Source organism: Corylus avellana, chromosome 9 (genome assembly GCF_965113065.1).
Source record: "Corylus avellana chromosome 9, dhCorAvel1.hap1.2, whole genome shotgun sequence".
Lineage (NCBI taxonomy): Eukaryota > Viridiplantae > Streptophyta > Magnoliopsida > Fagales > Betulaceae > Corylus > Corylus avellana.
This window is the reverse complement of record NC_142498.1, coordinates 5,706,442-5,734,088: the sequence shown is the minus strand read 5'-3', so window position 1 is coordinate 5,734,088 and position 27,647 is coordinate 5,706,442. Positions and strand designations below refer to the sequence as shown.

Below are 27,647 nucleotides of genomic sequence, written 5' to 3'. Positions count from 1 at the left end.
ATCGACTGGAGATTATGCTTTACGAAGCGAAGATCACTAGTTTGAAACCCACTTCCCCATCTTGTGTGGACATGTAAAAAAAACAGAAAAAAGTGAATTGACATTTCCACGTCAACTTAGGGATACATGTAAAAAATTTTACGTTGCATGCCATTAGTCTTGCTCTAATTGGGAGGAAGGAGAAATCCAAGAAAGTCGTGGATTTGGAAGTCCCAGCCATCCGATCTCACCCAGGTAATATATTCGTCCATCTGATTTCTTTCTCTCTCGGATTGATTGCTTTCAGAAATCGTTCTGGGATTTCGATTGATACTATACTTGCATTTTTCGCTTTAGTATATTTATTTTTAGTTAATAGCTTCGCTAAGCTTTTTCGCTGGATCCTGATTTCGGCTCTTTGATTTGATTCGTTCTTTTATAATGAATTAGCATTGCAAAGAGATTTCTTAAAATTGAAGCCAAAATTAAATGATAGAATTTGGGTTATTGAAGATTTTTGTACTCCAATTGTGCCCATGATGTAAGAGTCGTTGGCGCAAATTCATACCTTTGATTTGCCCCCTTCTTGTTGGGAGACAAATTTGATCCCTATCGTGATGAAAAGATAGAGGAAACGAATGAATGGATGAGTAAATCTTTTACTGAATTAATAATGCTTTTCATAGTGGGATATGGGTAGCTGGGCTTTTGCTTAAACCCTCAAAACATTAAAGCCAAAATTCCATTTTGATTTAAACAATAAGAATCAAACAGTTGATATAACCTTTTTTTGGCTGCTGAAGAGAACTATAAAGAAGAAAGAAAATTAGTTTTGAACGTTATGCTCAACTTGTATGATTTTCAAACAGTATCATCACCTTCCTGGTATTGGTTTCTTTATTAGTTTAATGTTTTTCTCTAATGTTCTATCATAGGCTCAATTAGTCCTTTTACTCAAGGGAATTCTGCGCCTTCTAGTTTCTTATGTTTTTTTTTTTTTTTTTTTTTTTAGATATATCCCCGGAGAAGAATTTCAAATTTAACTAAAATTAAGAAAAGAAAAAAAAAACAGTAAAAGCTAATATTTTTATATTTAGATTGATTTTCTTCTCCAAGGACCAAAACCGTGTGAGCAACCAAACAGCAAGGGAAAATGGGTTTGAGAATATTTTCATTGTACAAATTCCAATTGTCTATATTTCTACTGTTTTACCTGTTTACAATTGACATGGACTTATTCTAGCTATTTGGGACTGAAGACATGAAATTTTTTTTTAAACATTCCACATTTTAAACACAAAAGTGAAGAAAACTATAGGAAGTTTGCAGTTTAAAATCTCAGACAACAACTACTTATCAAAAAAAAAAAAAAAAAAATCTCAGACAATAAATGTATTGTTCGGCTGGAGGTCTTGTACATTGCAGTAGTTACTGTGTCATGTATGTAAATGACCGGATCACATTTTGTCCTGATGAGTTTTTCTTCTTGCTCCAGTTGAATAATACAAATTAAAATGGCCCGTCGAGCTCAAGTCCCCAATAAAAGCTCAGCACTTATTGCTATGATTGCCAATGAGGTATGGCGAATGTAGTTGTTTGTGAGTTTGTCTTGCCTTTTGTGTTGCTGGCTTATAACTATCTGGAAGTTAATTTGACATTGAACAGATCAACGTGATTTTTACCATAGCCACATATACAAATTTCATTTGAAAAAGAAAGAAAAGGATTTATACTATGATGTATCATACAATTTGATCATATTTGAGTAACATGTTATCTTTGCCCATAGCGTCATATAGGGAATTACTGGTTCCGGGCATCTACTGTAGTTATATGGGTGAAAAGGTCAGACCATACAGTTTTATATATTCTTATTTTCTCCATCAATTCATGCATTTTCTTCCTAGGTTATTATTCATTTTAGTTAGGTTCATGGAGCATGATGCAAGAATTCATTAATTTAGGACATGTTATGTAGTTCACATCATATAAATCTTGAAGATTGTTCTCATGGATGATTTTGTCATTTAGGACACTGTAACTGGATTCTTGCTGGCTGGTGTGGGTAATGTCGACTTGCGGAGAAAGACAAACTATCTTATTGTTGATTCAAGTATGCATATGAGCCTTATGATGGTGGATTATTGAAATTTGTTATTTCATGTGTTTATTGAACTATTATAGCAACAGTAATCATGTTTTAATTCTTAGTGAGTTTACATTTTATCTTTATGATTCTCTTTTGTGTGTATGTATTTGGACTTGCAAAAAAATGAATTTTTTTTTTTTTTTTTTTCTCTCTCGATTAAAACAAGAATTAATATTTTTTTTTTTATTACTAATTAGCTTCAGTTTGACAAGGAGGAAATGCTTTCTTTTTGGGACGCATACCTAACAGATTTTCCATTCTGCCTTTCTGATGTAATCCTAAATTAAGTTGCTAGGCTTTTGGTGCTGATATGTTTGCTATTCCCTTCTTTAAAATTTCTTCATGGTCTATGTAAGTACTTGTTTTGCTGTCTTGTCAAGGTTGATGTGTCCAGCTTGCAAACTAAATAATAGCTCAACTTCCCCATTGTTGGATGTCTAATTAAATACGGTCTTCTTTCTACTTAGTTGATCGTACTAGCCTACCACTTTCAATTCCTCAGGATTTTATCCAGAGTGTTGGAGTATGTTCATGCCTCTCATTTATTAATACATGGTAGCTTCCCCATGGCTACTTGCTAAAGGGAATGTCTGTTCACTGGTTAGGTATTTTGCATAATCTGGAAGGTGTATGAGGTTTGAGTCTTGAGGAAGGGTCTGGAATGAAGCATAAGGCAGATGCCCGGGGTGCAATTTGAGACTTGATTACTTTGCCTCAAGGTCTAAGGTTTGATCCTCACAAGTGTAATGATTTTTGGGATGCTTTATGTGTGATATGCATGCCTCAAGATAGTGGTCTTTGTTTATAGAATTGAGCTGTGTGTGTAACTGATACAACATGGCATAGTGGGAAGCTGAATCTGCACACATTAGACTTCATAACTCTTCTATAAATCCTAGAAAACTTTTAAGAATTATAGATCAATGGGGAAAAACTCTTGCAAGAGAGTTCTTATTGATAAATTTGATAGCAAAAATACACTGGGCAGCCAAGTTGTCCTTATTATGCTTAAATAGAAATTAGGAGCACAACCTTTATTAAAATAATTACAAACTCACTCTTTCGAATATCGTGTGAGTGTCGAGTGGAACTCTTATCACAAATTCACTTGAGCGAAGGTTGAGCTTAATCATTGAGAAAACTTTCTGTTTGTCTCCCGCAGCATCTCACTCGAGTAACTGTTGAGTGAACCTCGTGCGAAAGCCTTGCCGGAATGTTGCTTGAGCGACCATCGAGCAAGTGTTGCGCGAACTTTCTGCCTCCTGCAGAATTGGATGCCCACACTTCATAAGCTCTCCGCTTTGCTCAAGAAACCCCATGGGGCCACGTGTAATTTGGTCTACATCATCCTCCATGGATTGGGGAGAATTTGCCTTCGAATTTGAGCTGTCATCTAATGAATTACCATGGAAGGAACCTTATGCTTGACGGTATCCTCGGGGCCCTTTTGAATCTGAAAACTAGATTCTCTACCTTTATGACTTCCCTCTCTGGATTGTTTCAGTGTTGACTCTTTACATCCCATCTTCATTTCATCATCAATCTTGTATATTGCCACATCCAAGCTCTTTGTAACTTTAAGCTGTTGTTCTGTTTCTTAAAGCTCTGTTGTCTTCTTTCCCAGAAAATCTTATCCTTTGGAAACTTGATTGCATGTTTGTCAGTTAATCCATTAACTTCACCCTGCTTTTCTACAGACTCTAACACCCCACCAATGAACCCCTTCCTTGCTAAGAGATTTGGACTTTTCTCTTTCGAGGGTTTGGGCTCGATCTCTTTACGCGGTAGGGGTACAATCTTCACCTTATCATATACCATTCCGTAGATATTAGTCTTCCATCATGTATTGTTGCCCTATCAAATTGTCATGGTCTATCCAATAGAAGGTGGCAAGCATCTATGTATCGCTTTGCACGGGTCTGGAGTTTACTCGACAATGATAAGTACACGACTAGCCTTGTGAGGGATTTCCAGTCATTAAAAAAAAAGAAAACTAAGAGATGGTGGGACTCTAAAAAAGGATTGTTAAAACTTGAATTAGGTGATACTAATCTAATCACTTGAAACCGATTTAAAAAAGTATTCTATGAGAATTATTTTCCAAAGATAGTAAAGGTTAACCTTTCTAGCTAAAAAATTCAGGAAGTTCAGAGGGTTTTGGGGTACAAGTTCTTGAGGATTTTCAGAGGTGTCATATCAAGAATATGCTTCAATTATGCTTGATAAACTGGAACTTCTGGATATATTTAAGGATTTAGACTCGGTTTGTTTATTTGTCTTTTCTAAAGGAGTTTTATTATGGTATTGGTATTTAATATTGATTTGTAATAGATGAATTACTGAGGTTATGATTTTGATTGTTTTGGGAGAAACGCCGGTTTGATGTTTTTGTGTTAATGGAGGTTGTGGATGTTAGTTGCTCAGGTTTGCATGTTGTTGAAATATATTACTACAAAGTTTGGTAATATTACAATCATTGTCACTATCATGCACATTTGGAGTTTTGGGTGTGATAGTTGTGGTATCAGAACAATCTAGTAACACCATGTGATGCTTGCGCACTACAACATGAAGTGAGTCGTGATGAGGACGTCAAGGATTTAAGCGGGGGAGATGATGACGCCGATGGCTTAAAAGTCCCATATTGGGTGAATGAGATTATGAAGTTGTTACACGGGGTGTTAAGTCCCACATTGGTTACTTACTAGATGATATTGATCTTTATTAGTGATGCAAGGAGCTCCAATTACTTTGACTAGTCATTTTGGAATAATACCTTTTTTCCCTGGTTGTGACATGCAGAGGCTAATAATACCGTTAATTTGGATATACTTTACTTTGATTACTCTCCTGTATAATAAAACCCTAGGTTCGAATGCTCATGCAAATGATGGAGCTTTAGTTAGTAAGGGTTGATGCGTCAAGGTTTTCTATATGATGGAATTGGAACAGTGTCTTCAATGAATCACTTTCAAAGTAAATTCCTCCAAATTTTATATCTTATGATGGCAATTGACGTGTCTTTTCATTTATGATAGGACTGTCATTAGAAAGTCAGAGATGGCTGTTCAGATATCTGTTAGTGTATTTTTATTTGTGATCCTAAGAGTAGAAATAGCAATATATAAAATTCTTTCAGTTTCATTGTTATAAGTAGTCAAAATTAAATGGCTGATCCTGTATCTTTATTAAGTGCTTTTTATTCAAATGGAACTAATCTTGTATATACTACACTAAACCAATCTACATCCTGTACCTTACAAGGAATATGTTGAAGACTGATTTAATATGAGAAAATTTCATTCTTATCAATTTTTAAGCAAAACTAATTGGTTCCTATCTTCTGTATTACTGTTATTTGCATTTTGGTTTCAGAAACAACAGTCAAAGAGATTGAAGATGCATTCAAAGAGTTCACGTCAAAAGAGGACATTGCTATTATTCTAATCAGCCAATATGTAATCTTTCTTCTCACACTTTGAGCATGTAGGTGGTCGGCACAAAATGGTCAAAACCAGTTTTTTCTTTTTTTGGTATTAAATGTTTAGAACTAGTCATGAGAGCAACAACAAAATTCTAAAATTTCCTGTTGTATGATTTTCTTGTCCAATTGTATTGTTATCTAAATGCATTTGCAAGCATAGAAAGGGATAGAGGTTGTTGTCCTGATTAGTCTGGCAAGAGCTTAGGTGTCTATCTAGGTGGTTGCTTACTGTACTAGTGATGTGTTACATATATAGTATGTGTTACATTGTTCATATTTCTTCAAATTTGTTATGACTCTTAAGGCCCTGTTTGTTAAACAACAGGGTGTTCATGCATTTTGAATAAAAGAAAAAGAATTATGATTGGTATAGAAAAGTGAAAAAGTGGTATAAAAATTTTGTTTTTTAGTGATTTTTTTTTATTTGAAAAGTAATAAAAAGTAAATGGTGTGATATAAAAAGTGAATGATGCGATATAAAAAGTGAGAATGTTTTTATGTTGATTTTTTTGAAAGAATGAGGTGAATAGTGTTTAGGGGAGTGGTGGTGTTTAACAAACACCACCTAAGATTTTCCATCACAAACTAACTCTTTTTCCTCTAAACTTATCAGGTTGCAAACACGATAAGGTTCTTGGTTGATAGCTACAATAAGCCAGTACCAGCTATTTTGGAGATCCCTTCCAAGGATCATCCTTATGACCCTGCTCATGATTCAGTTCTTTCACGTGTGAAGTATCTCTTCTCTGCTGAATCCGTGGCATCCGGACGGCGTTGAATATGTCTATACTTTCTACCGTTCAGGTTGCAGACGCTATCATTCTTCTAGTTGAGAACTACATATGTGCACACCATTGTATGTCATGTTTTTCATTTCACTTGCATTGATTGATTTATTTGGCTACTTTATATTCCTTTTTTGTGCCTAATTATGAATTATTGAATGCAATTTGTGTTCAGGTTATGGTGATAATAGGAACAAGTTGCCATGTTGAATGTTAAGAAGATAGGAGTTCATCCTTTTCGAACTACAGTTGCTTCTGATCCTTTGTGTCCATTCCTTTGTTTTCTTAAGATTCTTTTAGTGTTTATCCTCCAATTTGGGCAAGACACTGCAATTCTTAGCAACTTAACGAGTGGTTCACCTGCTTGTCTGTATTTTTACTTTTAATTCATCCCAGAAGTGCAACTCTAAAGGAATGCTGAAAGCAATTCATAGTAAAAGTTGCCATGTTGAATGTTAATAATGCACGGTATATTAGATTGGTTTGTATCAATTAGTTACAAACTAGTTTGTAACTAATTTCTGTCCTTTCTTTTTATTTTTTATTTTATTGAGCGTTTCTTTTACGGGCTTTATACAATAATGTGTTACAGGCTTGTGTTTGAGAAAGGGTAACGTGAATGAATAGGGTATTTGAGGTACCCTAGCCTCCCAAGTAACTACAAGAGTATCAATACTTAACAGGTCTTCAAAACCTGATCAAAGGTTTTTTTTTTTTTTTTTTTTTTTTTTTTTTTTTTTTTTTATTTGGAATAAGTAAGAGAATTAATTATAGAAGCACAGAGAAGAGGGAACCCTAAAAAAGCTGGTAAAAAATTATTGAGGTTTACAACACCCATCCCAACCTGGTGGACCGGAATCCCAACAAAAGCTATTGAAGAGTGGCTTCTGGGTCATTTGAAATCTAAAATAATAGCTCCAACAAGCAAAATGTAAGTAATGATGAGATTCTCAACAAGCAGGAACAACACAAACACAATAATAGTGATAGAGGAAGTGATGAAGCGGAAAATGCATCCTCATTTAGTGTATATTATAGGTGCCTTGGTATAGAAAGCTTCGTTTCGATTTCAACTAACTTGAAAGCATCTTCCCAAGTAAAATTGGCTCTTATCTTGGTCTTGGAAGGTAAGAACAAGAATAAGACCAAGTGCTCACCGTCGCATACTCAGGGTAATCAACATTATCGGGGAAGTTTTAAGTTGACAGCCTGAACATTCTGGTGCCAAATATCTAATAATCAGTTGGGCTTGAACTTATTTGTTAAATATTGAATATTCAGATCCTGAGACACAATGCATTGAAACTGAGACCAGTTCCCAACATATAATGCATTGAAATCGGCCTTCAACTATGTGGATTTTACATGGCGGGTTTGTGTTGGGAGACATATACAATCTTAAAGTGAATTTTCCATTTCTCCCCGTAAGAGACAACCGGTTACTAGAAGAGATAAGCTGCAATACGCTAAATTTTAGGTTTTTGGTAGCAGTTCCCATGTGACAACAATTGAATGGCAATGTCCATGTACCTTTGGATATGTTATTGTTCTTTTCGGATACCTACAAATCTTTGGTTAATAGTTTGTATAGAGATACTATGGTGGAATACAGCATATACCAGATGTTTCATCCATTTTTATATGACATAACCAACAGGACAAACTTCATTCATTTAGTGGTAGATTACAGAATCAAGGACGAGAAAATTTTGAAGCGAATCTAGATATGAGTTATTGTGATTATGAGTTAGATTTATGGGCTCATAAGCTCAATACTCATTTCTTTCATTCGGTCGATGGAGGGATACAACTATTAGAATGTACTACAACAGAATCCTCTGGTTAATGGGGAATTGTCATCAACACTATTCAGACAAATATCTGGTATGTATTAATTTGTTTTTAAACAAAAATCCAACACAGATACATAAGAAAAAACAACAAAATTACAAGAAAGTAGTGAAAATCTAAGACCAAAAAACAGTAGCATCAGAAGCGGAGGCGGAGGCGTGGAGGAGCTCTAGGAGGCGTGTGAAAGACACACACCAGCGAAGCTTGCCAGGGAGATCTCGAGGACCACTCGAAACAGCCGGAAACAGTGTGGATGGTCGGAGGAACACCACACGAGCTGCCAAGGGCACAACAAGTGTCGGCACGTGTGGGCCATATTAGGAACTCAAAGCATTTTGAGTTTCTGTAACTGCGATCGAGCGCTTCTAGTAAGTGCGCTCGACCACACTAACAGAGCAACAATAATGAAACTGTATGTAATTGCGATTGATCGCTTTAGTAACTGCGATCAATCGCACTCGCTATACCGTGAGCTGCTACTGATTGTTGAAGAACAATTAGAATAGTTAGGAATTAGTTTCCTTTCTGTTAAGTTGGTTTGTATATAACAACTTTATTGTTATGTAGTTAGCAGTTAGTATATGCTATATATACACTGTAAATGTAAGAAACTTATTCATTCAATACGAACAGAAGATTCTCTGTCAATTCTTGAGTTTACAAATTTTTCATTTTGTTAAGTTTCTGTTCTTGTTATGGTATCAAAGCCCTTCACGAGTTTGTGAAGATTCATCAATGGAGTCTGTTCCATCATCCTCAAGTTGCGTTCCTTCTATTCCTTCGTCTGGCCTTTCTTTACCTGAATCCAGTCCATTTTTTTTTTTTCACCAATGCTAATAATGCATGCATTATGCTGATATGCACACCTCTATTTGGAGATAACTACAGTTCTTGGAGTCGATTCATGCTCATGGCTCTTAGTGCCAAGAAAAAGATTGAATTCGTAGATGGTACTTTGAGGAAATCAATGAGCACAGCTAGTGCTGAGTTTAGAATTTAGACTCATTGCAATGATCTGGTTGCATCATGGATTATGAATTCCATATTGAAGGAGATTACAACTTCTCTCATCTACACTACCAATGCTGAAGCTATTTGGTTGGATTTGAATGAAAGGTTTTCACAAAAAAATGGTCAAAGAACTTTCCAATTGCAGAAGTCTCTTTCCACTCTCACTCAAGACAACATCCATGTAAGTCAACGTTTTACTCGTCTTAAGGCATTATGGGATGAATTGAATAATTTCAAACCTCTGGATTTGTGTGATTGTTGTCATTGTGGAAAGATGAAGAAAATTCTTGATCTTCGAAGCCAAGAATATACAATTCAATTCCTTATGGGTCTTAATGATTCATATTCTTAGATCAAGGCCAAATTCTTCTTAATGATCCAATTCCTTCTATCACCAAAGTTTTCTCTTTGATTGTTCAAGAGGAAAAATAGAGAGAAATTTCTCTTAGTTCATTTTCTCATAAGACTGCTGCACTCATGACAAGAACTCCACAAGTTAGAAATAGGTTTATTCAACCTGCAAAACAAAGCTTTGTCAAGAAGGAACATCCAGTATGCTACCATTGTAAGATTCCTGGACACACTGTAGATAAGTGTGACAAGCTTCTTGGCTATCTTCCTGGCTTCAAGTTTACAAGAAACAAGATAGCTCCACATTCAGCCAATTATGCTCAAGAAGCTACCAATGTAGAAGAGTTTTGTCCTCAACATTTTTCTCCACAACTGCCAATCACATTTGATCAATGCCAACAATTGATGAGCGTGCTGAAATAATATTCTCCAATGCCATTTGTAATGTCTTCATCAATGCCCTCTTTCATGTCTCCAGCTTCCACAAACACAGTAGGCAGTGTGCATAATCATGATCATTTCTTTTCAAAGACCACAAGTTCTTTTTCTAGCATTGATCTTATTTTTCAACATTTTCTTTTTTCTGCTAATTCAGTTTACCTTCCTACTCAAAGTGATCCAAAACACAGTCATTGGATCCTAGACACGGGTACTACAGATCACATGATTTGTTCTTTGTCATTTTTTACTTCCATTACAGCTTTAGTTTCCTCTCATGTCAAATTACCAAATAGTACAGTAGTGTCTGTTACACATATAGGAACTGTCAGAATTTCAAAGAGTCTTACACTCACTGATGTGTTGTTTGTTCCTTCTTTTACTGTTAATTTGATTTTTGTCAGTAAACTCATCAAGATATTACATTGTTGTCTTATCTTTCTTGCTGATTTTTGTTTCATATAAAATCTACACCATTGGAAAACGATTGGGGTGGGTAAGGAGCAAGGTGGCCTATTTCATTTACTGTAGCAACCTGAGAGTTTGATTTCATCACCTTCTCCTTCTTTTTCACATGTCTTTTCTACTCAAATAACAGCATCATCAACTGATGTGTGGCACTATAGGCTAGGACATCCTTCTCATAATAGGTTACAATTGTTGCAAAGCATTGTACCTGAAATCTCTTTTGATTCCAAACATGTATGCACTATCTGTCCACTTGCTAGACAGCATAGGTTACCTTTTGTTTCAAGTTCTTCTATTTCAGTTTCCCCATTTGATTTGATACATTGTGATATTTGGGGACCTTTCTTTACCAAATCAATAAATGGTTCTAGTTATTTCATAACTATTGTGGATGATTATAGCAGATTTACTTGGGTGCATATGTTATAACATAAATCACAAACTAGAACAATTCTTCAATCTTTCTTTCATCTTGTTCAAACTTAACATAATACTAAAATCAAGTGTGTGAGATCTGATAATGGTTCTGAATTCAAAATGGATGATTTTTTTTCACAACATGGAACCATAGATCAGCTTAGTTGTGTTGAAACACCTCAACAGAATTCTGTTGTTGAAAGAAAACATCAACACCTGTTGAATGTGGCTAGGTCTCTTAGGTTTCAAGCTCATCTTCCTTTACCTTTTTGGGGAGATTGTGTTCTTATTGCCACACATCTCATCAACCGAATTCCTACTCCAAATCTAGCAAATAAATCTCCTCATAAACTCTTATTTTCACAACCTCCATCATGCTCCCAGCTTAGAGTCCTTGGTTGTTTAGCATATGCTTCCACCTTAATTAGAAATCGTACTAAGTTTGAACCTAGAGCTGTCCCATCTGTATTCATTGGTTATCCATATGCAATGAAAAGTTATAAGCTTTACAATCTTTCCACAAATATTGTTTCTATCTCAAGAAATGTTATTTTTCATGAATCAATTTTCCCACATGCCTCCAATCTTACCAATCCTAATGTAGATGGCCGTTTTAGTTGTATTCCAAATCTTCATATTGATTCAGTCAACATTGACCACTCTCCATTACTCAATGACCCTCATTCCCTCAATTTGAATTCTCCTATTGCTATTTCATTATCAAATACTAGCTCTTTTACTGATATTCATTCCTCAAATCATAATTCCCTTGCTTCAGTTAACAACTCCGTTAACATGCATTTAGATTCTACCTCCAATTTTACCATTCCTGTTGACCAATTTTCTCATCCCATTATTCAAACTAGAAAATCTTCCAGAATGAAACAATCTCCAAGTTATCTGCAAGATTATCACTGTCACTTGGCTTTTTCTCCACCTCTTTCCAATTCAATGGTTAATGATTCTTCTTCCATTTCTGATATTCCTCATACATTGTCTTCTTTCATTTTTTATGATCGTTTATCTTTGAATCATAAACACTTTTGTTTGTCCATTTCATCACAAGTTGAACCACAATTTTATCACCAAGTTGTTTCTAGTCTAGAATAGAGATATGCCATGAAAAAAGAGATAGAAGCTCTTGAGGAGAACAAAACATGGATTGTCATTGATTTGCCTACAGGTAAACATCCTGTATGTTGCAAATGGGTATATAAAATCAAGCACAATGCTGATGGCAGTATTGAGAGGTACAAGGTAAGGTTAGTTGCCAAGGGTTACACCCAAAGTGAAGGATTGGATTATCATGAGACCTTTTCCCTTGTAGCTAAGATGACCACTGTCCGAATCTTATTAGCCGTTGTAGCTGCAAAAGGCTGGATTCTGCATTAGTTGGATGTGAACAATGCATTCTTCATGGGGATCTTGATGAAGAAGTATATATGACCATGCCACCTGGTTTTAGTACTAAGAAGGAGTCTAAAGTGTGTAGATTAACCAAGTCTTTATATGGCCTTAAACAAGTCTCAAGACAATGGTTTGCTAAACTTTCTACCACAATTCTTGGTCTTGGTTTCACTCAAGCAAAGTCAGATTATTTCCTTTTTACAAGGGTTCAAGGGTCTTCTAACATTGCATTATTGGTGTATGTTGATGATATTGCAATTGCAAGTAATGATGTTGAAGCAGTAAAGGTTCTACTTCCCTTCTTAATGAAAATTTTCGTTTCAAAGATTTGGGCACACTGAACTTTTTCTTAGGTCTAGAGGTTGCTAGATCTGATAAAGGGATTGTTGTTTCTCAAAGGAAATATGCTTTAGAAGTGTTACAAGATTTTAGACTGTTGGCTTCCAAGCCAGCTAAATTTCCAATGGAGCAAAATGTGAAATTGTCTAAAAATAGTGGTCCTTTGTTAATTGATCCTACAAGCTATAGAAGTCTTATTGGAAGGTTACTTTACTTGACAGTAACAAGACCAGACTTATCTTACTCGGTTCAAACCTCGAGTCAATTCATGGATAAGCCTTGTCAGCCACATTTGGATGCAGCACATAGAGTTCTCAGATATATAAAATTTGCCCAGGGCAGAGATTATTTTTTCCTACTATTTCAAATTTTAAGATCAAGGCATTTTCTGATTCTGATTGGGCTAGTTGCCCTGACAGTAGAAGATCTATCACAGGCTTTTGTGTGTTCATGGGTGACTCTCTGATTTCTTGGAGATTAAAGAAACAACAAACCATCTCCAGGTCTATGGCAGCTGTTCCATGTGAGTTAACATGGTTGTTCTCTCTTTTGGATGATTTGCAAGTCTTATGTTAGAAACCAGCTTTGATTTTCTATGATAACCAGGCAGCCCTTCACATTGCTGCAAACCCTATTTTTCATGAACGAACCAAACACATAGAGATTGATTGTCATTTGGTTTGTGAGAAAATTTAGTTGGGGCTACTCAAGACATTGCATGTTCCATCTCATCATCAATTGGCCAATATCTTCACCAAACCTCTTGGTTCTGCATTGTTTCATGATCTTTTGTCCAAGATGTATGTACATGATCTCCACCATCCATCTCGAGGGGGAGTATCAGGAACTCAAAGCATTTTGAGTTTTTCTAACTGCGATTGAGCGCTTCTAGTAAGTGCGCACGACCGCACTAACAGAGCAATAATAATTAAACTATTTGTAATTGCGATCGGTCGCTTTAGTAGCTACTATCAATCGCACTCGCAGTATCATGAGCTGCTACTAATTGTTGAAGACCAGTTACAATAGTTAGGAATTAATTTCCTTTTTGTTAAGTTGGTTTGTATATAACAACTTAATTTATTGTTATGTAGTTAGCAATTATTATATGTTATATATACACTATAAATGTAAGAAACTTATTTATTCAATATGAACAGAAGATTCTCTCTCAATTCTTGAGTTTACAAATTTTCATTTTGTTAAGTTTCTGTTCTTGTTAGGCCACAAGCTGGCGCGTGGTGGTCGGATGGTGGCACAGTTGGTGGTAGCTAAAAGCTGGGTGGCCTAGAATCCCAGTGGAGTGGCACATTTTTGGGTTTGACTTCCTGAAATTTACATATCTAATTTTTGAGAAAATCAAATCCTAAAAATTCACAAAGTTTGTAGAGGCGGAGGACGACTATAAGAAGCTGAAACTGGGTGTCTAGCAGTGAAGAAAGAGCTAATGGCGATTTTGGACAAAGATCGGACCTCCAAAGAGTCGGATAAAACCTCTAGGAAGGTAGAGAAAGCCTCCAAAGTGGGGGATAAAACCTTCGAAGAGGAGGTAGCAAGAAGTAGGGGGAAAAGGTTAGGAGGAGGGAGCCATGACTCCCTCCCCCCAAGTCTGAGCTTTCTTTTGGATGAGAGAGAACATAGAGTTTTTCTTTTTTTCTGAGAGAAATATGAAGGGTGACGTTTGTACTTGCTAACTCCATTTTAATCAATAAGTGTTGTACCATTTGTAATACGAATTAAAACTTAAGTTGGTAAAAATAAAGTTGCTAAACTACGTGGGGTCAAAATATTTAACCATAATAATTAAGATTATACTTATGCTGGAATCATTATATACGTATACTGGAATAGCAATTACCACCAAGATGTAAAACCAAACAACACTCTTCCCTCCACCAAATAACCCAATGCACAACACAAATCGCAAAACAGAGACAAACTTGTAGCGCCAATGGTTGTACCACAGCTACCAGCGTTCGCCACTACTGTAGAGAACGCCATCAGCCACTGATTGCCATTCCCACACGCAGCCCAGCGACACTGATCTAAGGTTGCAGCCCCGTTCAGAGCGTTACCCACCTTGATAGTAATCACAAGCACCTACACATAGCGAAAATCAACCCTTTTTTGCACAGGTAAACTACTCCAGAAAGATGCACAGTAGAAACCCCCCCACCCAAAAAAAAAAAAAAAAAAAAAAATTGCACTAATACTAGATGAGAGAACCCAAGGGCTTTTATGAATTAAAAATCATAAAAACACTGAAATTAAAGGAATACGTTATGGGTCTGGTGGGTTAATTGTTAGTGGGCATGTTAATTGTTTATGGGCAATTATCATATTAGTGGGCTGTGCCTTGTGGGAAGTTAACAAGTTAATGGGCAGTTATTTTGGACTCTAATCCTATTTAATATGGGCTCAGAAGTAAGGAAAAGAAGAACGAAAAAGATGATGTTCGTATTATGTTGTTAGGAGAGTAGCTGTCTCGGTATACTGGAATAGCAATAACCACCAAGATATAAAACCAAACAACACTCTTCCTCCACCAAATAACCCAATGCATGACACTAATTGCAAAACAGAAACAAACTTGCAACGCCAATGGCTGTACTGCCGCTTCCAGCGTTCGCCACTACCGGAGAGAATGCCGTTAGCCACTGATTGTCGTTCCCGCACTCAGCCTAGTGACACTGATCCGAGGTTGCAGCCCCATTCATAGCGTTACCCACCTTGATAGTAATCACAAGCACCTACGCATAACGGAAATCAACCCTTTTTTGCACAGGTAAACCACTCCCGAATGATGCACAATAGAAAAACTCCCCCCCCCCCCCCCCCCTCTCCGAGTGCCAAATTGCACTAATACTACATGAGAGAACCCAAGGGCTTTTATTGATTAAAAATCATAAAAACACTTAAATTAAAGGAATATGTTATGGGTCTGGTGGGTTGATTGTTAGTGAGTATGTTAATTGTTCATGGGCAGTTATCATGTTAGTGGGTTGTGCCTTATGGGAAGTTAACGGGTAGTTGAGGGTTGTGCCTTTATGGTAAGTTAACAAGTTAATGGGCAATTATTTAGGACTCTAATCCTATTTAATATGGGCTCAGAAGTAGGGAAAAGAAGAACAGAAAAGATGATGTTTGTATTATGTTGTTAGGAGAGTAGCTATCTCGAATTAGCTTTACCTTTGTTTGTGTTTCCATTGCAATTCAATCCCAGATTACTGTCATTTAATCACATTTCCTTATTTTCGATACTATTCCAAATTAGAACCCTACCTAATAATCAATCGCTTTGAGGGGATCGAACCTCCAATGACCGCTTTAAGGGGGTTAGGCCTCCATAAATTGCTTATAGCAATTGACTAAAATTATTCTCTTTGATGGATTTGCCATACGGCATCTATATCATTTATAGGGGACAAACAAGCCCAACATGGAAACAAAATCAAAAGAAATGTAATAAGCAAGCGTACTTAGCAATCATAAATTAGGAAAGGGATCATTTGAGAATCCTATCAAATGTTTGGTGATTTGTAGAATTTGGAAGGGGGACTGTGCATGTGTTTTGGGATTTGTGAGAATGCATTGGTGTTTCTTTGAATGCCTATTCCAAGTTTAAGACAAAATTTTGGATGGATTGCGAAAGTATGTGGCAATTTTTTTTTTTTTTTTGATAAGTAATGTTGTATATATCAAAAAGCGGAAGGCGCCCCTAAGTACACAGGAAAACCTACAAGCCCACAAAAAATACCCTAATTAAAGAGCCTTGAAACCCGAAAAAAATCATATCCTCACAAGGCAAACATAAACCCGCAAGTTACCCTACCTTAGCGGCTTTGCCTCTACTATACCCATTACCTCTAGCCTCAAAGTTAATGGAGCATTCCAAATTTTTAAGCTCCATTTTCCCCTTACTATTAGATATAGCAATCCCATCTTCACAATAACGATCCTCTTCAATGATAGAAAAAAGATCCTTAAGTCTTTTCTCTTCACTCCCAAAAGACAATCCCAAAGTGGGAGCGACTTCCATCACATTGAGCACCACCTTGGAATATCCCTCCACCCCGGCTGACAGAAAGGCTGCCACTGCCTCAACCAACAGCTTCTTATACATCTTCTTATTCAGCTGCGCACCTATATTGTTCTCCACTCTCCGAGAATACCCCTACTTTGACTTGGAAACATAAGGATAAATAGGTGTTCCATCCTTCGACATCATAGGGCGAGAGAGTCTAAGGCTCATACCCAGCTCAGCTGCCCCTGAGGAGGAACCACCAAAGCACTCTGGAAAAACTGTCTTCGAGACAGTATGAGTGGCCTGTAACCCTGTTGTCAGAGGACCCAACTTCTAAGGAAAAGCATAAGAAACTTCCTTATCATCCAATATTGATGAGGATGGTGAAGGAACAGTTCTCGGCCCAAAAAAACCCAACCGAAGCAAGCCCTTCGCCAAGGAAGGATTACAAATAGCCTTACCAAGATCCTCCTCCAGGCGATACAGAAACCATCGCAACCTCCACCTTCTCTATTTCTAAACTCACTAAGGCCTAGAAACTAATCGGACACTCCACTGCGGAGGCAAGACCTTCACTAAGTTCGTCAGAGGGCCCTGAAACCATTGAAGCTAACACTAGTGACTCAGGGACAAACTCGAAACATCAGAGACAATCACCCTGGACCACCTCCGACACCCTCGTTGTAGCAGCATCCCCAAGACTTGCAGCATGACTTGGAACCACCTCATCGTCCGATAGATGAACAAGGCCCGCCCGACACCTAGAAAAGGGCTCTGGATCTAGACCAAACTGAATGGGCCTAACCTTCTTAAGAGATACCTCTGTCCTAGCCCTCAACTTTAAACTACAGAAGTGTTTGGGCCTTAGGCCCAGCCCGGTAGACATAATTCGAGGACCTTCTTCAGTGAATGCAGAAGCCTCATCATCTTCACCACTTGAAAAAACCGTGGCAAAATCTTGAAAAAACCGCTTTTTTTTTTTTTTTAATGTCACGATTTCTCTCAATTTGTGTTGAGGTTTTGGGTGTTTGAATGAGGGGGGCCAAATAAGAAAACCTCTCATAAGCCTATGACCTTTAAATTTCTTCGAAGGAATGATTAAGTTATGATTTGTATTGCTGGAGTTGGAGCCTGTAAGCCCATTGCATGTCTTTTTTTTTTTTTTTTTTGTTCAATTCATATGTTGATACTAATGGTTGATTGGAGAATATATTTGATATGAATGGTTGTTTGGATATTTATTGTGCAATTTCTGTTGTAGTTTGTCTGCATTGTCTCCAAATTTTTGGATAGTTGAACTGTGGTAATGTTGTGGTTAATGGATTACAATGATTTTCATAGTGTCGTGCATAGAGTTTTTGAATTATGGTGTACGTTTTTGGTGATATGAATGGGGATTTGGCATTGCAGTGGCTGAAAAGCATAATTGTTGCCAGGGGTTTATTTTGTAGCTGGAGAAAACATTGAGCAAGATTAAAGAAAGCTATAAATGTTGAAATATATATAAAATATAAAATACTAGAATATGAAAGAGAAAGGAAAGAGAGAGTGTAAGCGGAGAGACACGTGTGGGCTACATCTTGTATATTTATCGTCTCTTATATTTGTTGAATTGTCTTAAACTAATACATAAATCTCTATTTATAGAGAGGCAATGAGTAATGAGCAAGAAACCCAAAATAAACCCTAAAATACATAAGGAAATAAATAAACCCTACATTACAAATTAAATAAGGAAATATAAAATATTCTAACAAAGGAAATAATATATTCTAACATTCCCCTCAAACTCAAGGTGTAAGCTTGAGTTTGGAAAAGAGAAGAAATTAAAGGCATCCAAAGTTGATGGCTGGATCAAGGCAATGCCGGTGAGAAAGGCTGAAAGTGATGGCCGGAGAAAAACCGAAGAATGGAGACAAGCCTCTAAAAGAATCCAGTGAAGGGCCAAGTCGAAACTGATAATGAGGCTAGAGAACAGAAACTAGCTGTTAAAAATCCAGTGAAGGACCGAACCACATTGTGCCAAGATTCGCTGACAAGAAAGATGAGAAAGGCTGAAAGTGACGACTAGAGAAATACCGGAGAACAGAGACAAGCCTCTAAAAGAATCTGTTGAAGGGCCAAGCCGCAACTAACAATGAGGCCGGAGAACGAAAACTAGCCGTTAAAAATCCTGTGAATGGCCAAACCACATTGTGCCAAGATTCACCAATGAATAAAGTCGTGGATCACAACAAAATTGGGAGATCGTCATAAAAGAATGCGGAGAACACACCAGAGAAACGTCATAAGATTTTTATTGAAAGTCACAGAAACAAAAACGTGGCTTTGATGTCATGTTGAAATATCTATAAAATATAAAAATACTAAAATAAGAAAGTGAAAGTAAAGAGAGTGCGAAAGCAAAGAAACACGTGTGTGCTACATCTTCTAAATTCATAGGCTCTTATATTTGTTGAATCGTTGAATTGTCTTAAACTAATACATAGATCTCTATATATAGAGAGGCAATGAATAGTGAGCAAAAAACCTAAAATAAACCCTAAAATAATAAATCCTACATTACAAATTAAATAGAGAAATATAAAATATTCTAACAAAGGAAATAATATATTCTAACAATAAGATTTGGAATTAGTCCCCAAGAGGGAGCTCAATCGGATAGGACCACGCTTAATAAAGCGGAGGTCACTAGTTCGAATCTCCCTCCCCTTCTTGTGTGAACATGTCAAAAAAAAAAAAAAAAAAAGATTTGGAATTGTCATTAGCTGCATGAAAAAAAATAAAAAAATAAAAATAATAATAATAATGTTTGAATGGAAATTTTCTGCATGTGTTGGACCTATGATACCACCTTTTACTGTAATGTCGATTATATTCTAAAACTTACACACGTGGAAATTTAGAAGGCATTTTGGGTGGCCGGATTTCACTTGAAGTTGTGCAAATTTTTTTGAAAACTACCCATTTGGAAGGAACCATCGCTACCTTGATTGTAAAAAAAAAAAAAAAAAAGGCGATGATTTTAGTGTCTCTTTATTCAGATTTCTTGGTGATAAGTGTAATTCTAGTTGTTTGAATTATCCCTTGTTGTTTTGGGGTTAAATCATGTATGAATATGTCTATGATGCTTTTGCGATAAGTAATATGCATTGGTTTAGGGGTGGACAAATTAACCGCATATCTGTCAATCGACTTTTGTGGTTCAAAAATCGATATGAATTTTTAATACCGATATTGGTTCAGTTCAATTAATCAATATAATTTTTTTTTTTTTTTTCAGTTAACCGAACCGAACCATTCTCACATAGTAAAATGGCATTGATTTGACATTTAAAATATATATATATATATATATATATATATATAGTTGAAACTCAAAACGACGCGGTTTTAAACTTGAATATAAACTAAACTTTCAGGTCTAGTTCCCTAAATGACGTGGCAAATTTTTTAACGATGGATCATTTAAAAAAAATCTAAGCCGTGAACCGGCTCCTTTCGTTTCCTTCCGGTCTCCAGTCTCCTGCGTGCCCTGCCTCCTGCCTCTCTCTCTCTCACGCCGCGCGGCCGTCCCTCTCCGGCTGCCTCTCTCTCTCTCTCTCTCGCCTACCGCGGCCGTCTGTCGACTCTCTCTCTCTCGCTTTCTCGTTGCAAGCGGCAAGCCGTCGTGTCTCTCACTCGTCTCCCGTCGTGTCCGGTGGCTAAACTTCACCGTTGTCTCCCTCGCTTTCTCGTTGCAAGCGGCAAGCTGTCGTATCTCTCTCTCGTCTCCCGTCGTCTCCCGTATTTTTCAGGTATAAATTTTTCGAGTTACTTCATTTTCTTTGATTTTTTTTTTTTTTGAACTAATTGAGGGTTTAAATTTTGATTCTTTGATTTTGCATTTATTTTCGAGTTTGTTTATATTATTAGGATTTAGGAATACTTAGGAATGAAAATGATAGATTTTTAGTTTTTTAGGCAACCTGGATCTGATTTACGCTACCTTGATTTTTCCTGCAAATAAATTTTCTTCTTTTGGATAAGCATTTGCTAATTGCTGTAATTATTCTTGAAATTTGTATTGCTGTTGGGCCCTTGTTTTTCTTCTCTGTTTGTGTCAGGTTTTGGTTGTTTAGGACCTTTAGGTATGATGCATAGGCTGGGTGCATGGGGTGCATTCATTGGCTTTTTTTTTTTTCAGAAGATTGATTGTTGTTTGATTAAGTTTTTTGCATCTTATATTCTTATTGCTTTCTTACTTGATATTACTTATTCGTGGTCTTTTATTCTTTTATATTGATCATTATGTTTATGTTTTGATTTGTTTGATTATTGAAGGAAGAACATTTAAGGAATTGAAGGTAATCCATGTTGGAGGTGGCTTAGTTGAGACTTTATTTATTATTCTTTGATGGATTCTAAGTTTGCCAAGGCTTGGGATTGTCTGAATCTACCCATTTTTGTAGGTTCTATGTAGAGAATCAATTTTATATCCTGCAATTTTCCATTAAAACAAAAGTTTCAAACTGTTTATTTATTATTCGAAGTTCTTTCTGAAAATATATGTGAAAAAAATACATATATTTTGCCTTCATCAAAGCTTGTAAGTTTGTAACCAATTTGTGAACTGCATACTAATTTTTTTATTGTACCATATTTTTTTCTTCCCTCAGAAACTGAATGGAGGATTGGGTTTTCTTCTTCTAACACTTTGAAGGTTTATGTTTTCAGGAAAGGTTTTCAAAGATTTGGTCTTGGGGTTTTGAAGCGTTGCAAATATGAAGAAATTGGGGACTGTTCAAAATGAAGATGTTAATGAGAAGGTTTATACACATGTAAGGAATAAGGAGAAGGAGAAGGAACAAAAGAAGAAGAAGGCAAAATTGGAAATTAATGACAACGAGAAGGAATTTGAGAAGGCTAGGGAGAAGGATAAGAGAATTAATGATGGTGAGGAAGTTGGTGAACTTAGAGAGGTTTCGAAGGAAACCAACATGATAGGAGAAGAGAACATGAACGTAAGAATGAATGACAACAAGGATTCGGAGTTGGGAATAAGAAGAGAGAAGAAAAAGAAGCATCGAGTGGAAAAGAGGGTGGCTTCCTATATGAATGAACTCCTTGAGAATAATAACAATATGGAAGAGCTAGTTAAGGGGCAGGCTTACTCTGAGAAAAGAGAGAAGGATGAGAGGAAAGATGGGAAAGAAGAGAAAAAGAAGGAGAAGAAGAAAAGGAAGAGGGACATGGAGAGTTGTGATGTTCTAGTGAACAACTGTGTGACTGGAGGAGATGTTGGAAAAGAAAGGGAGCTCTCAGATGGGAAAAACTTGGAAAAGGCCAATCCTTTCAAAAAGAGAAGGAAAGAGAATAAAAGCCACAATGATGATCTGGGAATTGGACTACTGGAGACCATCACTGAAAAACCAAGTAATGAAAGCAAGGGAGTTGAAGATAATGGAGTTAATGCACGTTCATCTAGGAACAAGATGGGGGAGAGAATTGTGCATGCCATTAGTGCAGTAGATGGAGACAAGGATGTGAAGCAGAAAAAGAACAAGAAGAAGAAGGAGGAGAAGAAGAAGAGGAAGGCCAAGTCAGATAAACAGGTTTCAGAACAAAATGATGATAAACGGGTTGCAAGAACCAAAAAAGGTGTTGAGAATATTTATGAAAATTCTACACCTGGGGGCACATCTAAGAAAGTCAGATTCTCTGATCATTTGGAGGAGGTTTTTACTTTATCTGATGGTCCAAGTGTTGCAAAGAATGATGACAATGATGGATTAGTACGAGGTAAGAGGTTTTCACAAGAAGAAGATGAGATGGTTAAAAAGGCTGTTTTCGACTACATAGCAGTACATGGCTTAGGTGATGAAGGCCTAAATATGGTTCTCCACTGTAAATCTCACTCTGAAATAAAAAATTGTTGGAAGGAAATAGGAACAGCCTTACCTTGGAGGCCTTCCGAGAGCGTATATCATCGAGCCCATGTTTTGTTCGAAAGGGGTGAGAATCGTAAATGGACCCCTGAAGAGTATGAACTTATCCGAAGTTACCATGAAAAACATGGATCAAAGTGGAAAAAGTTGGCTGATAAACTTGGCAAACATAGGTTTCATGTAAAGGATACATGGCGTAGAATAAGATTGCCAAATATGAAGAAAGGACGTTGGGAACAAGAGGAGTATCAAACCTTATTTGACTTAGTTAACATGGATCTGCGCATGAAGGCCTTAGAAGAAAAGAAAAAAAAAAACTGGAAGCAAGGTATGTTGCGAGATGATCTCTCTTGGGAAGCCATTAGTAACAAGTTAGGAACCAGAAGCAGTGTTCTTTGCTGCCAGAAATGGTATAACCAATTAACATCACCTATGGTGCGTGAAGGTGTATGGGCCAACACTGATGACTACCACCTAATAGATGCTCTTTATAACTTGGATGCTTGCTGCATACAAGATGTGGACTGGGATAATCTGCTTGAGGATAGGTCTGGAGATGTATGTCGAGAGCGATGGGACCAAATGGTCAAACACATTGGTGAGCATGGCAGCAAGTCATTTCCTGAACAAGTTGAAATCCTCTCACAACGGTATTGCACAGATGTACTTGAAGCAAGAGAGAACTGTGACAGGAAGCCTGAAGTTTAGTGAGGGCAATATCCCTATGAGGTATGTGAGTGCTGTTTGAGCTACTGCTGCTGCTGCTGAATCCCATATATCAAAGTGGCATCCTGGGTGTGAGATTACTCTTTTTTCTTTTGCACTTCTTTTCTCTTTCGTATCCGTCTTTTTTTTGTCCTTTTTGAGATGACCAAAGAAAATTACTATTTATCTTGTTTTGGAGAACTGCTACTCAGGACTATGAGGGTTGTGATTATTAGAAGAATGCTAGCTCTGCTATCTTGTAAGTTGTAACTGCCAAGTATTCTATGAAAACCTTTTGGCATTGTATTAGATTAAGAAATTTGTGTTCGAATCCTCTTAGGTGCAACCGTGCAAACAATTCTTTGAGGCCAGCTAACTGGCGAAGTCAGAGTATTATCCGATCCGTGTGGAGGGGACACTTGCACGGGTCCGAAGTTTACTCGATAAGGGTAGGTACATGAAAGGATTCTGCCTTGAAAGAGTTCCTCGTCATCAGAAAAGAAATTTGCATAGAAGTAATACATTGAAAAGTTCTGATCCTATATTTCTTTGGGATTCCTCTTAGGAAAAAAGAGGATTCTTTGATGAGACTTTTCTTTTATTCTTCTTCTATTTGTATGCTTCAGAAGGCAATGTTTCCAATATTAATAGGGTGTGTTCATAATGATTATGAGTATAAATAAGTATTATTATAGTCTTTTTCATTTTAGGGAAAATGTAGGCTCAATGATCAGCAGTAAAAATAATTGGTGTTTTGGGACCTTTTTAGGATGGAATTGCAAGTTTATACACAAGTATCCAAATTTAAGTGACTACACAATAAACTGAAGGAAGTACTAGAGCTAGCCTTAGATACATGTCCCATTAATTGAAGGTACTACTAGAAAAACGCTTAGGTACTGTACTGTCTAATAAACAAATGGTATCTCTCCACTTCTCATGTCCAAGACAGAGAAGGTGCTGCCAATGAAACTCTAGGTACATGTCCATTAAATTATAAGTACTATTAAAGTTAACCATTAGATTCTAAATAACCCTTAGATTCTACTTCAATAAACAGATGGTACCACTCCAACTTCCCCATAGACATGTCCAATAAATTGGAGAGGTGTCATGACTTCATCTTCTCATATCCAACACAAAAAAAGATACCATTTAACGAAAAATCAGGTACAGATTCAATCAAATTAATGTAATATTAGAGAAACTTTAGGTACCATTCCAACAAACATAAGGTACTATCTTTGGATGATGGGTTATTTGACTCAAATGCTAATAGGTTACTTATAGTCAGTAGACTATAATTATTTTCACTCCTGATCATTTCCCCTTTATGATGTTATTCTTCAATTACATTCACATTTTGTTAGACTTTGTTTATTTTTCTTTCTCCTTTCTCTGTCAAATGATAGTGTTTTTATGTGGTATTGTGAGAGAAAATCTAGTTGTTCTTTCTCTTTTGTATTTTGGTGAAGTGGTTATTGCAGCATTTCTCAAGTCTCTAGTGTGAATGTGGCAACCTCGCTAAGTAAGTCATCTTCAATTGGTGAAATGATCATAGCTTTGCAAAGTTGCAATACTTTTTTCTTCTTGAAATTGATCTGTATACAAAGTCAAAAGGTGTATCTGTAGATCTAGAACTCAGACAAAGCCACTTATCTTCTGGAAATTAGTCTGATTTGCACATATTTAACAATGGACATGAAGGAAAGGCATAAACTTTCCTCTTTCTAATTCTCTTGCCTAATGAGCCACTATTGCTTGTGAAGAAATGCACATACTAGTGTGCATGACGAGATGTTGGTGACAGAAGAAAGAAAGAAAAAAAAAGAAAAAGCATCATTCTTCTAGTATTAATCTTCCTTAATCCAATGCTCTTTAACAGACACGATTAGAAATTAAAACAATTTGTTTTGAACAATATTAAACATAATTAGCATCAAACAGTAAGATAAATATTCATTACAAAAAGCAATAAACTAATTGATGGCTGTGTGTATTTAGGTTGGCTGGTGGGGTTGGTCGGTGTTTGTTGTTATGATTCTATTGGAAGACTTTGAGTAAACTAAAAAGCAATAATAAGGTTCTTCAAGTATATCATTATGCACCCTCTGCTTTTAGGGCGCATGGCTAACACCATTACTCATCTTCCCACTTGAATGGGCCTAATGAGGAGGAATTTTTTTTGGTTAAGCCTCAGAATAATCACTACTTTGCCTTGACAAAGCAATGAAAATCACCATTTGATTTTGGATGAATTACCTTTGGATTTTAAATTCAATGGTTATTTCACTGTTACGTGAGGGAGTACGCATTTGGGAATATAAACTTGGAAGTTTGTGTATCATTTCTCTTAACCCATTATATGTATTGGTGTGGCATGGTGTGTTCACCTTGTTTTACTGTAGGCCTCTCGGAGATATGTGTGCCCAAGCAAGGGCAAAACCACCTTATGGCTTGAGGGGCAACGTGGTCTCCCAAAAAAATAATTTTTATATATCCCTCCAAATATATATATTTTATAATTTCGTCATCCTCAAACTAAAAGTTCTAATTCCGCCCCTATGCATAAGCTCATACATTGGATGAGTTTTAATTAAGTTGGGAGTTCTATTTCCTGAAAAATAACAAATTTGTCTTTCAAAATGGATTAAGAGTAACTCCAATCTATTAAACTGATTTTATTAAAATGCGAGTAAGAATCACATACTTTACTACAAATGTTTGAGCTGCAGAAGTTATTTACAATCCAATTTGGAAGAAAACTGCTTTACTCTAACCTATTTTTTGGACCAAGATGGGCAAGAAGAACCTTTGTATGTCAGTTAACAAACATTCCCTAACTTCATTCTCTGTTTGGTCACAAACTTAGTGAACATTTCGCAAACACGGCTCAATTATTGGGGGATATCGGCTGCCCCTTTTCTTACTCCATCTGCGTAAGCTTTATTTTATTTTTTAGTCCTTGATTGATATATTAATTATTAAAAAAAAAAAAAATGTGAATGCTTCATAAAATGGGAATCCAATTGCGTGGACTTTTAGGATGAAAAATGTCATTGCTGAAGAAATCTGAGGATTATGTTTCTTCAAGCAAGAAAAGAAAGAGTGCCAAAAATGAGATTATTGCTGCAAACAAACACGGCTCAATTACGGATATCGGATTAATCTATTAAAAAAGTGATTTAGACTTTGTTTGGGATTGTAATAAAGAGTTTAAAATGGTTTTTAGTACTTCAAAAGTCAAACTAAGCGAACAAAAAGTCTATTTGACAAAAACATTTTTTGCTCGAAAAAAAGCTCAAAACTGCGTTTTGGTGGAAGCTTGAAAATGATGTTTCTTTCTCTAAAATGTTCTTTCAGCTTTCTCTATAAACAAAAACTCTATATCCCAACATAATCCCAAATAGCTTATTTAAGTTCATAAAATGGGAATGTAAGAGTGTGGACTTAATTACCTCTACAACACTAGGAAAAAAAAAAAAGTATATATTTGTTCATATATTTCGGTATAATATATTTATATGACAAATTTGATTCTATAATGGGGTATTTTTTTTCACTTTGACTCGGGATTCTTTATAATTAAATGTCTGAATTATACGTAATTCGAACAACCTCGAAGAAGGATTACATGACCATACTTCGAGCAAATGAGCTTCACGAATTGTTTAGGGGCAGCTGAGTCTCGCAAGAAATCCTTTTCCTATGGGAATAGTTTAGGCAACTATTTGTGGCAGACTTCTGTAGCCAAGACATTGACTGACAAGTGCTTTCTGAAAGAATCCTTCCAAGACGGCATCTTTTGTCCTTTAATATTCTTCCAACACCAAACACAGGGGATGTCTTTATCAGGCATATAAATGGGATAATACGATAGAACACGGAAATTATTTGGCTGGCAACAAGAAAAAGACCACTTGCCCAATTGTTATGCACCTGAAATGACGTTTTGCCCCACCCCAAATCCAATTTTTGGTGTAGCTTTGATTATTTATAGACACATTTCTGAACTTGACCCTCTTCCAAGGTAAGTATGGCCAAATTATAATGGCAAGGGCTGTAATTTACCAAAAACACAAAGTCCTTTACCTAAGCTAAGCATGTTAAAAGTCAAAAAAAAAAAAAAAACATTTATCGACAAAAGCTTTATTTTTAAACTTTTACTAAAAATTTGTTTTAACAATTTTTAAAGTAAAAAAGTCAAATAAGTACTTTTGAAATTTTTTACCAAACAATCCAACTTTTGTTTAGCATAGGTTTTTATGTACTTTCATAGATTTTTAGGTATTGAAAGTACTTTTTAAGCTCT

At 36.3% G+C, this 27,647-nt stretch overlaps 2 protein-coding genes across 4 annotated transcripts; both read left to right on the top strand.

The window, feature by feature from the left end:
* The first annotated feature begins 157 nt into the window (after positions 1 to 157).
* On the top strand, positions 158 to 6,957 carry LOC132189204 (V-type proton ATPase subunit F). Of its 3 annotated transcripts, none has more exons than XR_009441015.2 (6): positions 158 to 234; positions 1,475 to 1,556; positions 2,011 to 2,092; positions 5,504 to 5,586; positions 6,226 to 6,468; positions 6,573 to 6,957. XR_009441015.2 is itself a non-coding variant. In XM_059603813.2 (6 exons), the coding sequence occupies exons 2-5, from the start codon at positions 1,494 to 1,496 to the stop codon at positions 6,388 to 6,390; spliced, it is 393 nt and encodes a 130-aa protein (XP_059459796.2). In that variant the 5' UTR covers positions 158 to 234; positions 1,475 to 1,493; the 3' UTR covers positions 6,391 to 6,416; positions 6,573 to 6,957. The 3 variants fall into 3 exon arrangements, 1 of the variants encoding a protein (XP_059459796.2); XM_059603813.2 differs by having other exon boundaries at positions 6,226 to 6,416; XR_009441016.2 differs by lacking the exon at positions 158 to 234 and adding an exon at positions 1,769 to 1,824 and having other exon boundaries at positions 1,508 to 1,556.
* Positions 6,958 to 20,195: 13,238 nt separating this feature from the next.
* LOC132190248 (uncharacterized) lies at positions 20,196 to 23,668 on the top strand. The gene is made up of 2 exons (XM_059605181.2): positions 20,196 to 20,500; positions 21,420 to 23,668. Exon 2 carries the CDS (start codon positions 21,467 to 21,469, stop codon positions 23,336 to 23,338), a length of 1,872 nt encoding a protein of 623 aa, XP_059461164.2. The 5' UTR covers positions 20,196 to 20,500; positions 21,420 to 21,466; the 3' UTR covers positions 23,339 to 23,668.
* Positions 23,669 to 27,647: the final 3,979 nt, after the last annotated feature.

Bases quoted from the DNA above. Each gene is read 5' to 3' on its own strand.
- LOC132190248 (XM_059605181.2), top strand. From the start codon at position 21,467: ATGAAGAAATTGGGGACTGTTCAAAATGAAGATGTTAATGAGAAGGTT.
- LOC132189204 (XM_059603813.2), top strand. From the start codon at position 1,494: ATGGCCCGTCGAGCTCAAGTCCCCAATAAAAGCTCAGCACTTATTGCT. The intron at 1,557-2,010 runs GTATGGCGAATG...TTTGTCATTTAG, and splicing joins TTGCTATGATTGCCAATGAG to GACACTGTAACTGGATTCTT. The intron at 2,093-5,503 runs GTATGCATATGA...TTTTGGTTTCAG, and splicing joins CTATCTTATTGTTGATTCAA to AAACAACAGTCAAAGAGATT.